The 14226-nt window shown below is 35.1% G+C and overlaps 1 protein-coding gene across 1 annotated transcript; it reads left to right on the plus strand.

Annotated features, from left to right (window-relative positions):
- Positions 1 to 393: 393 nt before the first annotated feature.
- LOC145581076 (uncharacterized) lies at positions 394 to 3564 on the plus strand. Its single transcript, XM_081638145.1, has 5 exons — positions 394 to 541; positions 638 to 1041; positions 1087 to 1674; positions 2413 to 2907; positions 3232 to 3564. The coding sequence occupies exons 1-5, from the start codon at positions 394 to 396 to the stop codon at positions 3562 to 3564; spliced, it is 1968 nt and encodes a 655-aa protein (XP_081494271.1).
- The last annotated feature ends 10662 nt before the right edge of the window (positions 3565 to 14226 follow it).

Raw genomic sequence — 14226 nt, forward strand, 5'->3', positions numbered from 1 at the left:
TGCTTAATTTTGAATTCAATGAGATTTTCTCTCTCTACCCATAATCTTTGTGATTATTTGCTTTTTTTGTGATTGCTACTTGTAATCTTTGTGGTTACACCTTAATCCTAGCTTTACTTTGTGTTAGATTTTATTAAGAACCCTATTTCATATATCTTGGTGATTGTTGAGATAGGTTTATCTTGTTTTGTTAATTTGAAGTTGTTAGTTGATTTTCCCCCCTTTTTCTTGGTTTTCTTGGATATTTCATATCAATTTGGTATCAAGAGCCTAGGTTATTAGTCTAGAAAGATCCTACCTTTTGAATTTCTCTTTCCCCCTCTCAAAAGATCTCATCTTTTTCCCGCAAAATTTGAAATTTTCTCTCAAAGATACAAGCTTTTAACTAGAAACATGGATGATAGGTACTATTATGAACATGATGAAAGTTACAATGAGCACTCTAAATTGGATTCTCTAGAAAGGAAGTTTGATAGACTTCTTGAGGTCTTGGAGAATATAAGAAGTCCTAGAAGAAGGAGAAGCCCAAGTGGAGAAGATGGTTTTCACTCCCCTCACTGGAGAAGGGAACACCACCAACGACACCATGAGGACAACCATGACTGAGACATCAAGTTGGAATTTCCGGAGTTTGAAGGTAATCTTGATCCTAATGAATTTCTTGATTGGGTTAGAAGTATGGAGAATATGTTTGAATATAAGGGTTATAATAATGAAAAACGTTGTAAATTGGCCATCCTTAAACTTAAACAACATGCTTCTTTGTGGTATGAGAACTTAAAGAATCGTAGGAGGAAAGATGGAAAATCAAAAATCACTTCTTGGGAGAAATTGAAGAAACATATGAATAGAGCTTTTGTGCCTAGAGATTATTTGCAAGATGCCTATCTTAAATTGAATTCTCTTAAGCAAGGGGCTATGTCGATAGAAAAGTATACTAGGGAGTTTGAAAAACTCTCTATTTTGAGTGGAATTGAAGAAGCACCGGAGCATAAGATTGCTAGGTACATTGGTGGTCTTGAGAGAAAGCTTGGGCAAAAGGTTGATGTACATGCCCATGGAAGTTTTGATCAAGTTGTGCAAAAGGCTTTGAAGTTTGAGAAGTATGACAAGATAAGTAGTGCTAGTGGGTATTCTAAACCTACTTTCAAGAATCCTTTTACTCCAAAGGGTGAGACAAGCAAGCCCATTGCCAAGGATGACAAAGGCAAGGCTCCTATGCATTCTTCTAGCAAAGATGATCATAACAAGATGAGAAATAGGAAGGCTTGCTACAAGTGTAGAGGCTATGGACATTTTGCTAATGAGTGTCCCAATAGTAGAGGTATGATGATTCGTGAAATGGATGATGATGAGTATGAAGATGAGAAGAAGGATTTTGGGGACCCTATATATGATGAGGAGGATGAGGTTTTTGTAGAAGCCGATGAGGGTCAAATCCTTGTTGTTAGAAGGGCACTTCACTCCATTTCCACTCCCTTGGCGGAAGAGCAAAGGGAGAACATTTTCCAAACTCGTTGCACCATCAAAGATCGAGTTTGCAACCTTATCATTGATAGTGGCTCTTGCACTAATTTGGCTTCAACAACATTAGTGAGCAAGATCAATCTTGACACTACCGATCATCCTACTCCATATACGCTTCAATGGCTTAATAATCACAATGAGGTGAAGGTAACAAAACAAACTCTTCTTTCTTTTTCAATTGGCAAATTATATAAGGATGAGGTGCTTTGTGATGTGTTGCCTATGGATGCTTGTCATGTTTTACTTGGAAGGTCTTGGAAATTTGATATAAATGTATTGCATGATGGAAGAAAAAACACTTATTCATTCCTAATGGATAAGAAAAAGATTGTACTCAACCCCTTGTCCCCGACAATTAAACACAAAGAACCCTTGGGTACGGGAAACACAATCAAAGAGAACCTTAGCATTGGGGAAAATGAGATAGGAAATGAGATAAATCAAGGACAAATTGTTTTTATTTGTCTTCTTAGGGAAACACAAGAGAGTGAGCGAGAGAACCCAATCTACCCCCTTGTCAAGGAAGTGTTGGTTGAGTACCATGATGTTTTCCCCGATGATCTCCCACCCGGTTTGCCACCTATTAGGGGAATTAAGCATCAAATTGATCTTATTCCCAGATCACAACTCCCTAATAGACCGGCTTATAGATGTACTCCCGATAAAGCAAGAGAACTTCAAAGACAAGTTGCTGAGTTAATGGAAAGAGAATTTGTGAGGGAATCCCTTAGCCCTTATTCGGTTCCGGTTCCAAAAAAAGATGGCACATGGAGGATGTGTGTGGATAGTAGGGCCATCAATAATATTACCATCAAATATCGATTTCCTATTCCTCGACTTGATGATATGCTTGATGAATTGAATGGTTCCAAGATGTTTTCAAAGATTGACTTGAGGATGGGGTACCACCAAATTCGCATGCGTGAAGGAGATAAATGGAAAACCACTTTTAAGACAAAGCAAGACTTGTATGAGTGGCTTGTAATGCCATTTGGGCTCTCAAATGCTCCTAGCACTTTCATGAGACTCATGAATGAGGTACTTCGCCCCTTCATTGGTAGATTTGTTGTTGTTTATTTTGACGATATACTTGTTTATAGCAAATGTGAACTTGATCATGTTGAACATTTAAAGCAAATATTTGAAACATTAAGATGTAGGAGGCTTTTTGCCAAGTTAGAAAAATGTACTTTTATGGTGGACAGTGTTATTTTTCTTGGCTATGTGATTTCTAATGTAGGGATCTCAATAGACCCTAGTAAGGTGGAAGCCATTCAATCTTGGCCTACTCCTACCACTCTCACCCAAGTTAGGAGTTTCCATGGTCTAGATTCTTTCTATCGAAGATTTCTGAAAAATTTTAGCACTATTTTGGCTCCGGTAATCGAATGCATGAAGAAAGGTACTTTTGAGTGGACACCATCGGCACAACGGGCTTTTGAGACTCTCTAGAAGAAGTTGTGTGAGGCTCCAATCTTAGCTCTTCCAAATTTTGATCAACCCTTTGAGGTTGAATGTGATGCTAGTGGGGTTGGAGTTGGGCGGTACTTGTTCAAGGAGGGAGGCCGGTTGCTTATTTTAGTGAGAAGCTTGGTGGGGCAAGAATGAGATATAGTACTTATGACAAGGAGTTCAATGCCATTGTGAGGGCTCTTGATCATTAGTCACATTACTTGAGGCCTAGACCATTTGTACTACATTCAGATCATGAATCTCTCAAGTACATCAATAGTTCTCATAAACTCAATGCAAGACATGCCAAATGGGTTGAATTTCTCCAATCTTTTACTTTCTCTTCTAAGTACAAAGAAGGGAAGAGCAATGTTATGGCCGATGCTCTTTCTAGGAGGCATTGTGATCACTATTTTCGATGCAAAGTTTTTGGGGTTTGAGTTGCTCAAAGAGTTGTATGGTGATGATGAGGATTTTGGTGAGTTAATGAAGAAGTGTGAGAAGGGGATCAATGGCTCTTTCATGATGCAAGAAGGTTTCATTTTCAAGGGAAACAAGCTTTGTGTTCCGAAATGTTCTCATTGAAAGTTACTTGTTAAAGAAGCTCATCAAGGAGGCCTAGTCGGACACTTTGGGGTTGCAAAAACGTATGACATCCTTCGAGAACATTTTTATTGGCTAGAATATTTGCTGATGTGCAAGACGTAATAGCTCGTTGTGGGGCTTGTCATAAGGCTAAGAGTCAATTCCATGAAGGACTCTACTCTCCTCTTCTAGTTCCTAGTCACCCATGGGATGACCTTAGTATGGATTTTGTGGTTGCTCTCCCTCGCACTTCAAGGCAAAATGATTCCGTGTTATTGTGGTTAATCGTTTTAGCAAGATGGCTCATTTCATTCCTTATCACAAGACCGACAAAGTTTCTCATGTGGGTACCTTGTTCTTTAGAGAAGTGGTGAAGCTTCATGGCATTCCAAAAAGCATTGTGTCAGATCGAGATCCTAAGTTCTTGAGATACTTTTGGAAGACCTTGTGGAAGTTAGTAGGAACCAAGCTCTTATTTAGTACTTCTAGTCACCCTCAAACCGATGGGCAAACGGAGGTGACAAATCATACCATGTCCACTGTTCTCCGAGCTATCATTAGCAAACACATGAAAGATTGGGATCTTAAACTTCCTCAAGTTGAATTTGCTTACAACCGCTCTCATTGCATAGCTACCAAGAAAACACCATTTGAAGTAGTATATGGTTTCAATCCCCGCTTACCACTTGACTTGTTGCCTAGTATTCCTCAAGAGGAGTTGAGTTTTGAGGCAAAAGATAGAGTTGAAACGATTAAAAAGCTTCATGAAGATGTCAAGAAGAGGATTGAGAAAGCAAATAAGAGTTATAAGGCAAAAGCAAACAAATTCAAGAAGCCAAGGAAAGATTTCTGGCTAAGAGAAAGAACAAGCTCATGCCAAGATCCGAAGGCCCCTTTGAAATTGTGGAGAGGGTTGGATCTAATGCTTACAAGCTCAAACTTTCGGGAGACTTTGGAGTTCATGCTACCTTTACGTTGGTAATCTTGCTCCTTTTCTTTTTGAAGAAGATGTTGGTGATAATGATCCGGAATTAAGGGAAATTCCTTTTGAAGAGGAGGGATTTGAAACGGGTGCATGGAACTTAGTGGAGGAAGTTGAAGACGTGCCACGTGTTGTGACACGTAGTCGAACTAAACTCCTTGGTGGTCACCTCTCAGGGTTGACTATCATCAAACTTGAGTAAGTTTTGTTTTCTTAGAATAAAGCTCTAAGGTTTCCGTGTGTTAGCCAAGAAAGAAATTTATCAATGTATGATGCATCTATTTCATTCAGCCATATCTCCTTCGTTACAAAGAGTTTTTAGGTGATTAAAGTTTGAGGTGGAATTAGAGTTCAAGAGCTTTCCAACGACAGGTCACATGCCAAATTTGAGCAAGAAACGAAAAAGTTATGAACGTTTGAAGTTGAGCTGTCCAGGCAGTCGCGAGGAGCGGCCGATCCCCTTATAAGGAGCACCTGCTCCCCCAGGAGGAGCGCGCACTCCTTTGTTGGATGTCTTTTGAAATTCCAGGTTTGAGGAGCGCCCGCTCCCGATGCCCTGTTTCGAGCGAACAACTTCCTTTCTTTTGTGCTTCTATTTACTATCTTTTAATCTTGACCTTTCATTTTTAATCCAAGGGGTGTAATTTAAGAACTTTAAGGTTATTTGTAAAGCCTTTAAATAGGGCTAAACTTTCTTTTGGGGAGCAACTTTGCTTAATTTTGAAATCAATGAGATCTCTCTACCCATAATCTTTGTGATTATTTGCTTTCTTTGTGATTTCTACTTGTAATCTTTGTGGTTAAACCTTAATCCTAGCTTTACTTTGTGTTAGCTTTGATTAAGAACCCTATTTCATATATCTTGGTGATTGTTGAGATAGGTTTATCTTGTTTTGTTGATTTGAAGTTGTTGTTAGTTGATTTTTCCCCTTTTTCTTGGTTTTCTTGGATGTTTCATATCACTTAATCCCTTACTTTTGGTGCTTCTCAAATTAAAACCTTTCTATTTTGTGTGAAAACTCCAGCATTAGGTACCTTTTTTCTTGTCTCCCCTCTCTTTCTTTTTTTTCCCCTCCTTTTTGACAAGTTTGATTTTGGGTTTAGAAGGATTTTGCATTAAATCTTTCCTTTTTTTGGTTTAAACTAACTTTTTGTCCCCCTCTTATGTTTCGTTCCCCTAATTTTTCCATTTGTATCTCTTTGCACCATTCCCATCCCAAGGTTTGGAATAATGTAGGTTGAATAAGTAAGGCTCAATTGACGAAACTCAAAAGGGCTAACAAAAGATGGATTGTTCTAAGGTTATTAACATGGAATTATCTACGTGGAGTTTCAAGTTTCCTCCTGTGTTGGTGTAATCATCATATCTTTTCTTAGTGGGCCAAAAGAGAGGCCTCTTTTCATTCGGTAAATCTTGTAAGCTAGAGCTAATTAAGATTCTTAAAGTGTTGAGTATGTATGCCTTTTTTGATATTGCCTTTTTATAGGTGTATTTCATTTAATTCAAGCTAATAACAACAAAGAGATTGAAAAGAGAACAAGATAGACATACTTGAAAATATAATTTTTATTCATTAATTAATGAGAGTACATAATAAGTAGATTCGACAGCATGAATCTCTTAGTCTATCATAAAGAAATAAAAGAAAAAGAAACAAAACAAGACCTAGGGTGTTACATCTTGAATTGTTGACGACTTCTTGAGATTGTGTCTTCGAGCTTTGTCCGTTTCCAACGTAGGTGAAATCCTCTCTAAAAATCTAGTCCATCTATATGATTCATGGTTTCATTTATCAAGTCCCTTTCAATTAATGTTCCCACAGTATAGACTTTTTAAAATGTGTCTAAACCAAGGTATTGTAAATGACACTTGTATGGTGGAGACATATTGTCTATGAACTTTGAGACAAGTTCATGATCTAGAGGTCTATTTGAAAGAATAGCAACCTTTGATCTCCACCTGGAAAAAAAAGTCAATAAATCCTTCTTCTTCCTCTTTCTTAAGCAATTCAAGATCGCGCAAGGTAGTTGTGAGCTTGATGTTGTCTCCATATTGGGCTAAAAACGTTTTTACAACGTCACTCCAAGTGGAAGTTTGTTTTGCATCGAGGTTATAAAACCATGATCTAGCAGTTGGGTCCAATGAAAGAGGAAAACTACATGCATATAAACTATGCTCAACCCCTTTCAATGGCATAATTCTAATAAAGCTCATTAAGTGAGTCCTAGGATTGTTTGTAATCTTGAAGGTTGGTAAATCCGTAGTCAAGAACTTTTCTAGGAGAGTCTTTCCACTAGGCTATGGTGCAAGCTCATAATTGAAGTACTTATTCCCTGAGCTAGCTCGAAGGACAAGTTTCTCCAAGGCCTCTACTCTTTCGGCTCTTGCTTTTTCTTGCAAAATGTTTTCTTTTTCTTTCTCTGCTTTTATTTTAGCCTTTTTTTTCTTTTTTATGAGCCTTCATTTGGGCTTCTTGTTCTCGTAGGGCCTTTAGGTTTTGGAGTTCCTCTCTATGTTTCTCCAATGCTTCTTTGTCACCCATAATTGGACTAGTATGCGAATGTGGAAGATGATCTAGTAATGTGTATCACGAGAAATTGAGCGCGTTCACTTAAACCCTTTCTGTCAAGCATTCCAACAACGATCAAAAGTCGAAATGATTGTTTTTTTTAGTCCTTGTAATACGAATTCACTATAAGTAAGTTTATTGATAAAAATGTCAAAAAATTCACAAACAATCATTAATGGAATGTCATGATTTGTGTTGACTTCAACAAGTTAATCATCTAAGGATTTTACTTGAAGTGAATTATTTTCGAAAAAGGGAGAAAAGAAAGAAAGGGAAAGTTGGATTGACATGCTCATCAAATTTTTAGAAATATTAGTCAACCTTAGTATACTCCTTATGATCAATATACTAGAAATATGGTATTTGTTGATCATTTAGATTACAATAGAGATCTTTATCGTTTTTTTTTTTTATTATTATGATTCTCATATTGCTCATCTTTTAAGGATAGTATATTACTATTTGCTTAAAAAGAATAATGGCCTCTAAATGTAAAATCCAAAAAATAATTAAATCATTTTCTCGGTTCTATCATTCATTATCTTCTCTCTTTTTTTTAGGATAATAATCTTTTTGTATCATACTCTTTTTTTTAAGAACAATTTCTTGATTTTTTTCTTCGTTCCATTTTTTTGCTTTTTTTTTTTTTTTTTTTTTTTTTTTTGTGAGGCAATCATCCCAAATAAGGTTCTTGGGATTTTCTTTTTAAACCATAGAAGAAGTAAATAAATTATGATCTTAAGTCAAGGTTGACTAATTACAACTAAAAGATGACGACCATGAAAATAGGCACATTTAAGAATGGGAATATTGATGACGCCCTATCAAGAGATGCGAATTTCTAATGACGAACCTTATGAGAAGTAATGTCATTAGTTCGATTATAAAGTACGTAAATGAATCATCATAATCGAAAACTGTATCGCGCGCAATTTACCGTCTTGCGCTATAATACATGATCTGTAAAACCGGGTGCACCATGCGCTCATGGTGCACCCGGTTAAATAAAAAAGAAGGCGGAAAGAACATGCAGGTTTTTGAAAAAGAACTTGTTTTTGTTTAACAATGAACATGCATTATTAAAGAACATAAAGACATTACAAAAAAAAGTAATAAAAACTTTATTAAAATTTTATGAAAAATTACACATTAATGGAAAAAATCTTTACCAAATATATCATTTCTCCAAAAATGGTTCTCTCTCCAAAAATTCAAATTTCCATAATAATTTTAGTTTTCTCTCTAAAATATTTTCAATGAAAAAAATTTAAGATTTCATTTTCAAATTAAATTTCAAATTTCAAAATAACATAGGTTTTAGAACATAAGTTATAATGTGAAGAACATATACTACCACCGTTTCTTATTATGTGAAACAAAGGGGTATTATTTATGAGAACATAAAATATTTTTTTTTTGCACGTAATAAGAAACGGAGGTAGTAATTCATATCCGAAAAACACGGTGATCAAACTTAAAGAACATATGATAATAAAAAAATGATACTCCATATGATAATAAAAAACATAATTGTGCGGCACTCATTACCTCAAAGAATATACGAGCGAAATTCAAAGAACATACTTTATATTATTGAAACCCAAAAAACATGTTTAATCAATATATTTTAAAGAACATAAGTATAAAAGAACATATTATCAAACATATATGGGTATGTTGTTGTCAAACATAAGTATGTTCTTTCCACCTTCCGGGTGGGTGTACTATTTTATTTTCACTTGCGCTAAGGTGGAAAGTGCAACTTCGAGAGTAGCACCTGGTGGCACACGCGATTTTTTTTTTTTTTTTTTTACGAAAAAAACGCATAAATAACGATAAAAGACTTTTTTTTTGGGAAATGAAAAGGACGATTAAAAGACATGTTTTTTGATTTTTTTTTAAACAAAGAATGATTAAAGAGATTTTTTTAAAAAAAAAACGAAAAGAAGAACAATTAAAAAAAAACAACTAAGTTAGGCAACATTGTGAGCCAAAGAGATATTATTAGCACCTACTTAACGATTAACGTTGAAATGGTAGTATCATTTTCTTTGTATAACATTGCTCGTAACGAGTCAAAGTCAACGTTGAACAGTGGACGCGTGCAAGACATGGTGTTGCGCGGAAGGGCCACCCGCAACTCTTGGACTTGCGGTTGGAGGGCGCGCTGCAACATTGACAGTTGCGCGTGCCACATGGTAGGCCCGACTTTTTTTTTTTTTTTTTTGTCGAACCACATTTTTTGCGAATTATTTTTTAATATCTCTAGGTAACAATTTGGAATTAATTAGATTAGACACGAAGCACATAATAAGCACATATTCATGCAGTCACATAAGCACATAAAAGGAACTGTCAAAGCATACAATGCTATTCTAAGGTCAAGGTTTGGGTGTCCAAAGGTACCATATCTTAAGAGACGATGCACGAATCATCACTCAACGTGTTGACCCATGACATAGTCCTCTCAACATTTTGTTGGCGATATGGGTGGGATGATTGTTATTGATTTCGGGATAAAAGCCTAGTGTTGGCAACCCCTAGTCAATTAGCCAATCCTCAATGGTTAAAGTGTGCTATGATTATGCATGATGTAATGTTGCTTGTTTGGCTTTTACTTTTGTGAAAAAGGAAGATATTATGCGTTCAAGTCTCGCTCTCTTACTAGAAATTATCCGGGTTAGTTCTCGTTACAACCCATAGGTAACCTAGTGTTGGAAACCTTGAACCATAACTAAGAACTAATCTTGTAACCTTTAAGTCCTCAGTGGAGTCGCCACTGTAAGGATCGGAGCGTGTGCCCATCGTAGAGGATCCTTCTCCTTATATGCCCATTGCCCTTTTAAAGCCTAGGACTTTACATTTGTTAGGGTGTATTAGGATTTGAATTCCTGACTGTTTGGGGGACCTTGAATTAGAGTTGATCCTATCATTATGCTTTTTTGTAAGAAACTAGTAAGGAGTCGCCAATGAGTTTTAGGAAAACTCATAAACCTCGTTCATGTCTTTCTCCCAAGTAGAGTTCAAGGGATATTTAGCACGAATCGTAAGTTTACCCATGCCCAAATTGGCCTACTTATACCATAAATGACTTCGGGAGTGAGGGTACTAAAATAACGTTCCCTTTAGGGGAGAATCATTATTCTAGCCCTAGTGCGGCCTCTACTAGCTCTTATTTTTTTACAATTTCATCACCAAATAATATATGCAACGTGATAACTAAAAACTAAGTTAGTTGATTTTATTTACACGCGTCAATCATGTAGGAATTACATTACAAAAGTCGTTATTCTTATTTAATTCAAATTCGTGAAATGAATAAGAAATAAACAATATTTGCCTTGTCTTAAGTGATCAAACAACAATTAATTATTCAATTCTATTCTTTATTTAACGCAAGATACTATGTGAAATCAAATTAATTAAAAGTTTGTTTAAAGTGATCAAACAACACTAATTAATCAATTAAAGTTTGTTTAAACAAGAAAAGAAAAGGTGATTGATCTATGTGCTCGGGAATTTATTACCACGTTTCCTTGCTAGATCTTCATTTAGAACACTTATGGACTCCTTCTTGTTCGGGAACCTCCACCGTAGTAACAAGTAATAAAGGGGGTGAGTGTTTAGAATAAGAGGGTTGAGAGTACACAAGTTTACAAAGTTTCTGCCAGAATTTCAGGTTATTTTTTGTGTGTTTAAGCCTCATATTAAGCCATTATTTATAGGGAATGGATGCATTTAGGGTTTCGAGTGTTCTGCCACAGCAAGTGATTTGGATGCGTTGATAAGGGCAGCACAACTAAATATCTTGCGCGCGGTATTATTGTAAGATTCGATTTTATATTTTTATGAAATTCTGAATCTTCCGCGAGCGCATCACTAATGGTTGCGCTGGGTGTCACGTGCAACCTTGTGAGTTGCACGCGCCAGACCAGCACGACTCATTGAGATGCCCGCGGATTTTTCTGCAGCAGCTTTAATTTTTAACCTAGGAGTCTCTAAATCCGTCAAAATTAGGTTTTAAACTCAGGTTTAAGCCTAATTATGATCGGGCTTAGTTAATTTGGACCTTAATCCATTTTGTTTTGGGTTAGGCTACTCATTTTTCATTCTCGTGACTTAATTAGTTGTCCATAAGAATTCTTCACGTTGATCCAACACAAAGATGGTTTTATTTATTGTCATAGCACTTTCGGTCGGGACAGGAGGCCAAAAGTAGATGTCTACACCACTTAACTAACATCAACCAATAAGGTCACATTATAAATTACTTTTATTAAAATATTATATGGTTTAAGTAAGAAAATTATCTTTTTTTTGAGATAACATCAACCGATGAAACCACAAGCTTTTATCTAGGTTTAATTAAAAAGGGGAAAAAAAACCTATTTGATTTTAAAGTTTTACTTAAATTAAGTTAGTTTTGGAAAGAAATTTAAACAGGAAACTCCTTAATGAAAAAGTTTCCTAATCTTTTTCAAATAAAGGCAAGAGAGGAATTTTATCATTAATGGAAATGTTATAAATACCAATAAAACTAATTTTATAAAGCCTATGAATACCCCAATTTATAACCTAAGAGCTTTTATTTTGTACACACAAAAACTAAATTGCAATTGCTTATAAAAGTAGTACACCAAAAATCCTAGTTCCCTCTCTCTCCAGCCTCTCGGCTCCCTCCTTTATGCCTGACCATCTCCCAACTCGTTGGACCGCCAACGAGTCTCCAGCAAATGTTGGCAATTGCTAGCAGCCCAGCATCGTCTCCTCTTCCTCCCTCCTTTGTGGTTTTTTTGTGGGTAACATAAAAAAAATTACTTCACACTTTAATTTAATTTAATTTTATATTTTTAAATTAAAATTATTATGTTGATGAAGTCATTTATATGCATATATTATATATAACTATATAGTAGTTTTTTAGATTTTTGTCTAGATAAAAAGCCCCAAGCAAAATTACAAGCCCTAGGTTGTTTAAATTATGGTTTAATGTCTAGGGATTATTAGTGAAGTGTGTTATTCAATTCCTTGAATAAAATTGATGTTAGATTATGAAAAACATGGTTTAAAGTTCCAAATTAATGTTGAAATTTTATATTGTACACTATTTTTGAGTTTTATTGACTGAGAAATAATTAAGCAAACATAAGTTTTCGATCGAGTGGAGTGTATATCAAACTTAGCTTAAATAAATTTTAGTGTGTTATCCTAAAAATATTATAATTCTATTGTGCAATGAGATCTTGATATGTTGCATGAAGATGTGATGGATGGTAAAAGAAAATAGACTTCTCTCTCTTTATTTTTCATCTTCTCAATTACTATAGTAATTTGGATGAACATAAAATAATGAGAATTAGTGAAAACGTGTCCACTTTTGACTTGTTTTGGTATAATTATATAGTAAAAATGTGTATCAGTTGGTGTGGTAAAAAGGTATAAAAGTGAGTAATTTTTTACCTTAAAGAGAACAAAGCAAATGTAGAAAGACAAAAAAATATCAAAAAGAAAAGTAGGAAAATTAAAAAGAATAAAGGAAGTAATAATCGTTGTTTTATTATTGGACCTTATTGAACCAACAACAAAAAAAAACTTACTACTAATAAGGGTATGTATTGGGCTATTCTCCTACTTCATTTTGGTTAAGACTAAGGATTTGTGTAAATCCTGTATAATAGATCACATGTTTAAATTCCCTATGATCATTTGTAATTTGTATCATCCTTGTGGTACTACCAAATTATATGCCTCAAAATTCATACACTCACTAAAATTATATACATCCCTCCCACTAAAGTAAATTACTTATTCTGTTTTTTTTTAAATGTTGGACCACTTGCTTTTTAAGGAAATATCACAAACATTACACCATATCCATTTTAGGAAAGCAAATATCTCTGTTTACACTATAATTACCCAATATACCCGTTTTTTTTTCTAAATGAGAGAGTAATAAATAATCTTACTTTCTTGACTCAACACCATATACTACAAGATATTTGGTAAATACAATCTTGAATCATGTTCAATATATTAACTTTAGCTCCCCTTAATAAATAAAGTCTTGCTTATTAAATTCATGCTTTCTTAAAGCATCCTCAATGCCGAGACACCACCCTCTCCTAATATTCTCCTCTCTCCTCTTTATGGACTGCCTACCATTGTGGTATGTTGCCCAAAACAAAAACTTTTGGGAACACTTTAATATTGGAGCACCCTGCAAATTATCATAATATAACTTACTACATGTGACACGTGGTATTCTCATTCCAACATCTAGTTTTGTTCCATTAATGGGCCTCTTACTTGTTGACCCAATACCCTTGTTGTGTGACCTCATAGGATCCATTCTATTAGGCTTTGGACTATTTAACTAGCCCAAAGATCATTTGCCATATCTAACACCAGACAATGACGACCCTACAGAATGAACTAATTATCTCCATAATAGTGATCCTTGATGTATCTAGTAATTGCACTTATCGAAGACATAATTCCTTCAATTCACAATATTCAAATTTTTTAAGTCAATGTGCGTCGATTTGATAATATGATTGCATCTCATGTCGTGATCATATTAATCTACAAATCTTTTCTTGAAATCTGAGGTAGAATTACAAAACAAATTATTACTGTGTAATCCATTTGAGCACGGCCATGCATTTTCTGAATTCTCCCTCTTCAAGGGGCCAAGACATACTTCTAATTAAATAGGTAGACTCAATCAAATCTTGTGAAACCAAAGCTCCCACTCAATTCTTGAAGTAATCGGGAAACATCCTTTATACCCCCCTTTTACGGCATGACATTTGAATGTACCACAATTAAGAAAATCATTGAATGGAGTCAATGTTCCACTCATGTCAAAGGAATCCACTAATATATCCGGAAGCTCATGTGCTAGCATTAGTAACTGATATTGATTAACCTCGTTACAATTAATAAAGTCAATAAAGTTTAACCTGTTATTTGTAACTGGCCTTTTTTATGTCTGTTACTAATAGTTGGTCAGCCCATTTTTAACTTGCTTTTTGTAACTTACCTTGGTTATGCCAGTTACTAGTGATAATTTATTTGTAACCAACAATAGCTATCTTAGTTACTAATACT

The sequence above is a fragment of the Chenopodium album genome, chromosome 15 (genome assembly GCF_948465745.1).
Source record: "Chenopodium album chromosome 15, dcCheAlbu1.1, whole genome shotgun sequence".
NCBI lineage: Eukaryota > Viridiplantae > Streptophyta > Magnoliopsida > Caryophyllales > Amaranthaceae > Chenopodium > Chenopodium album.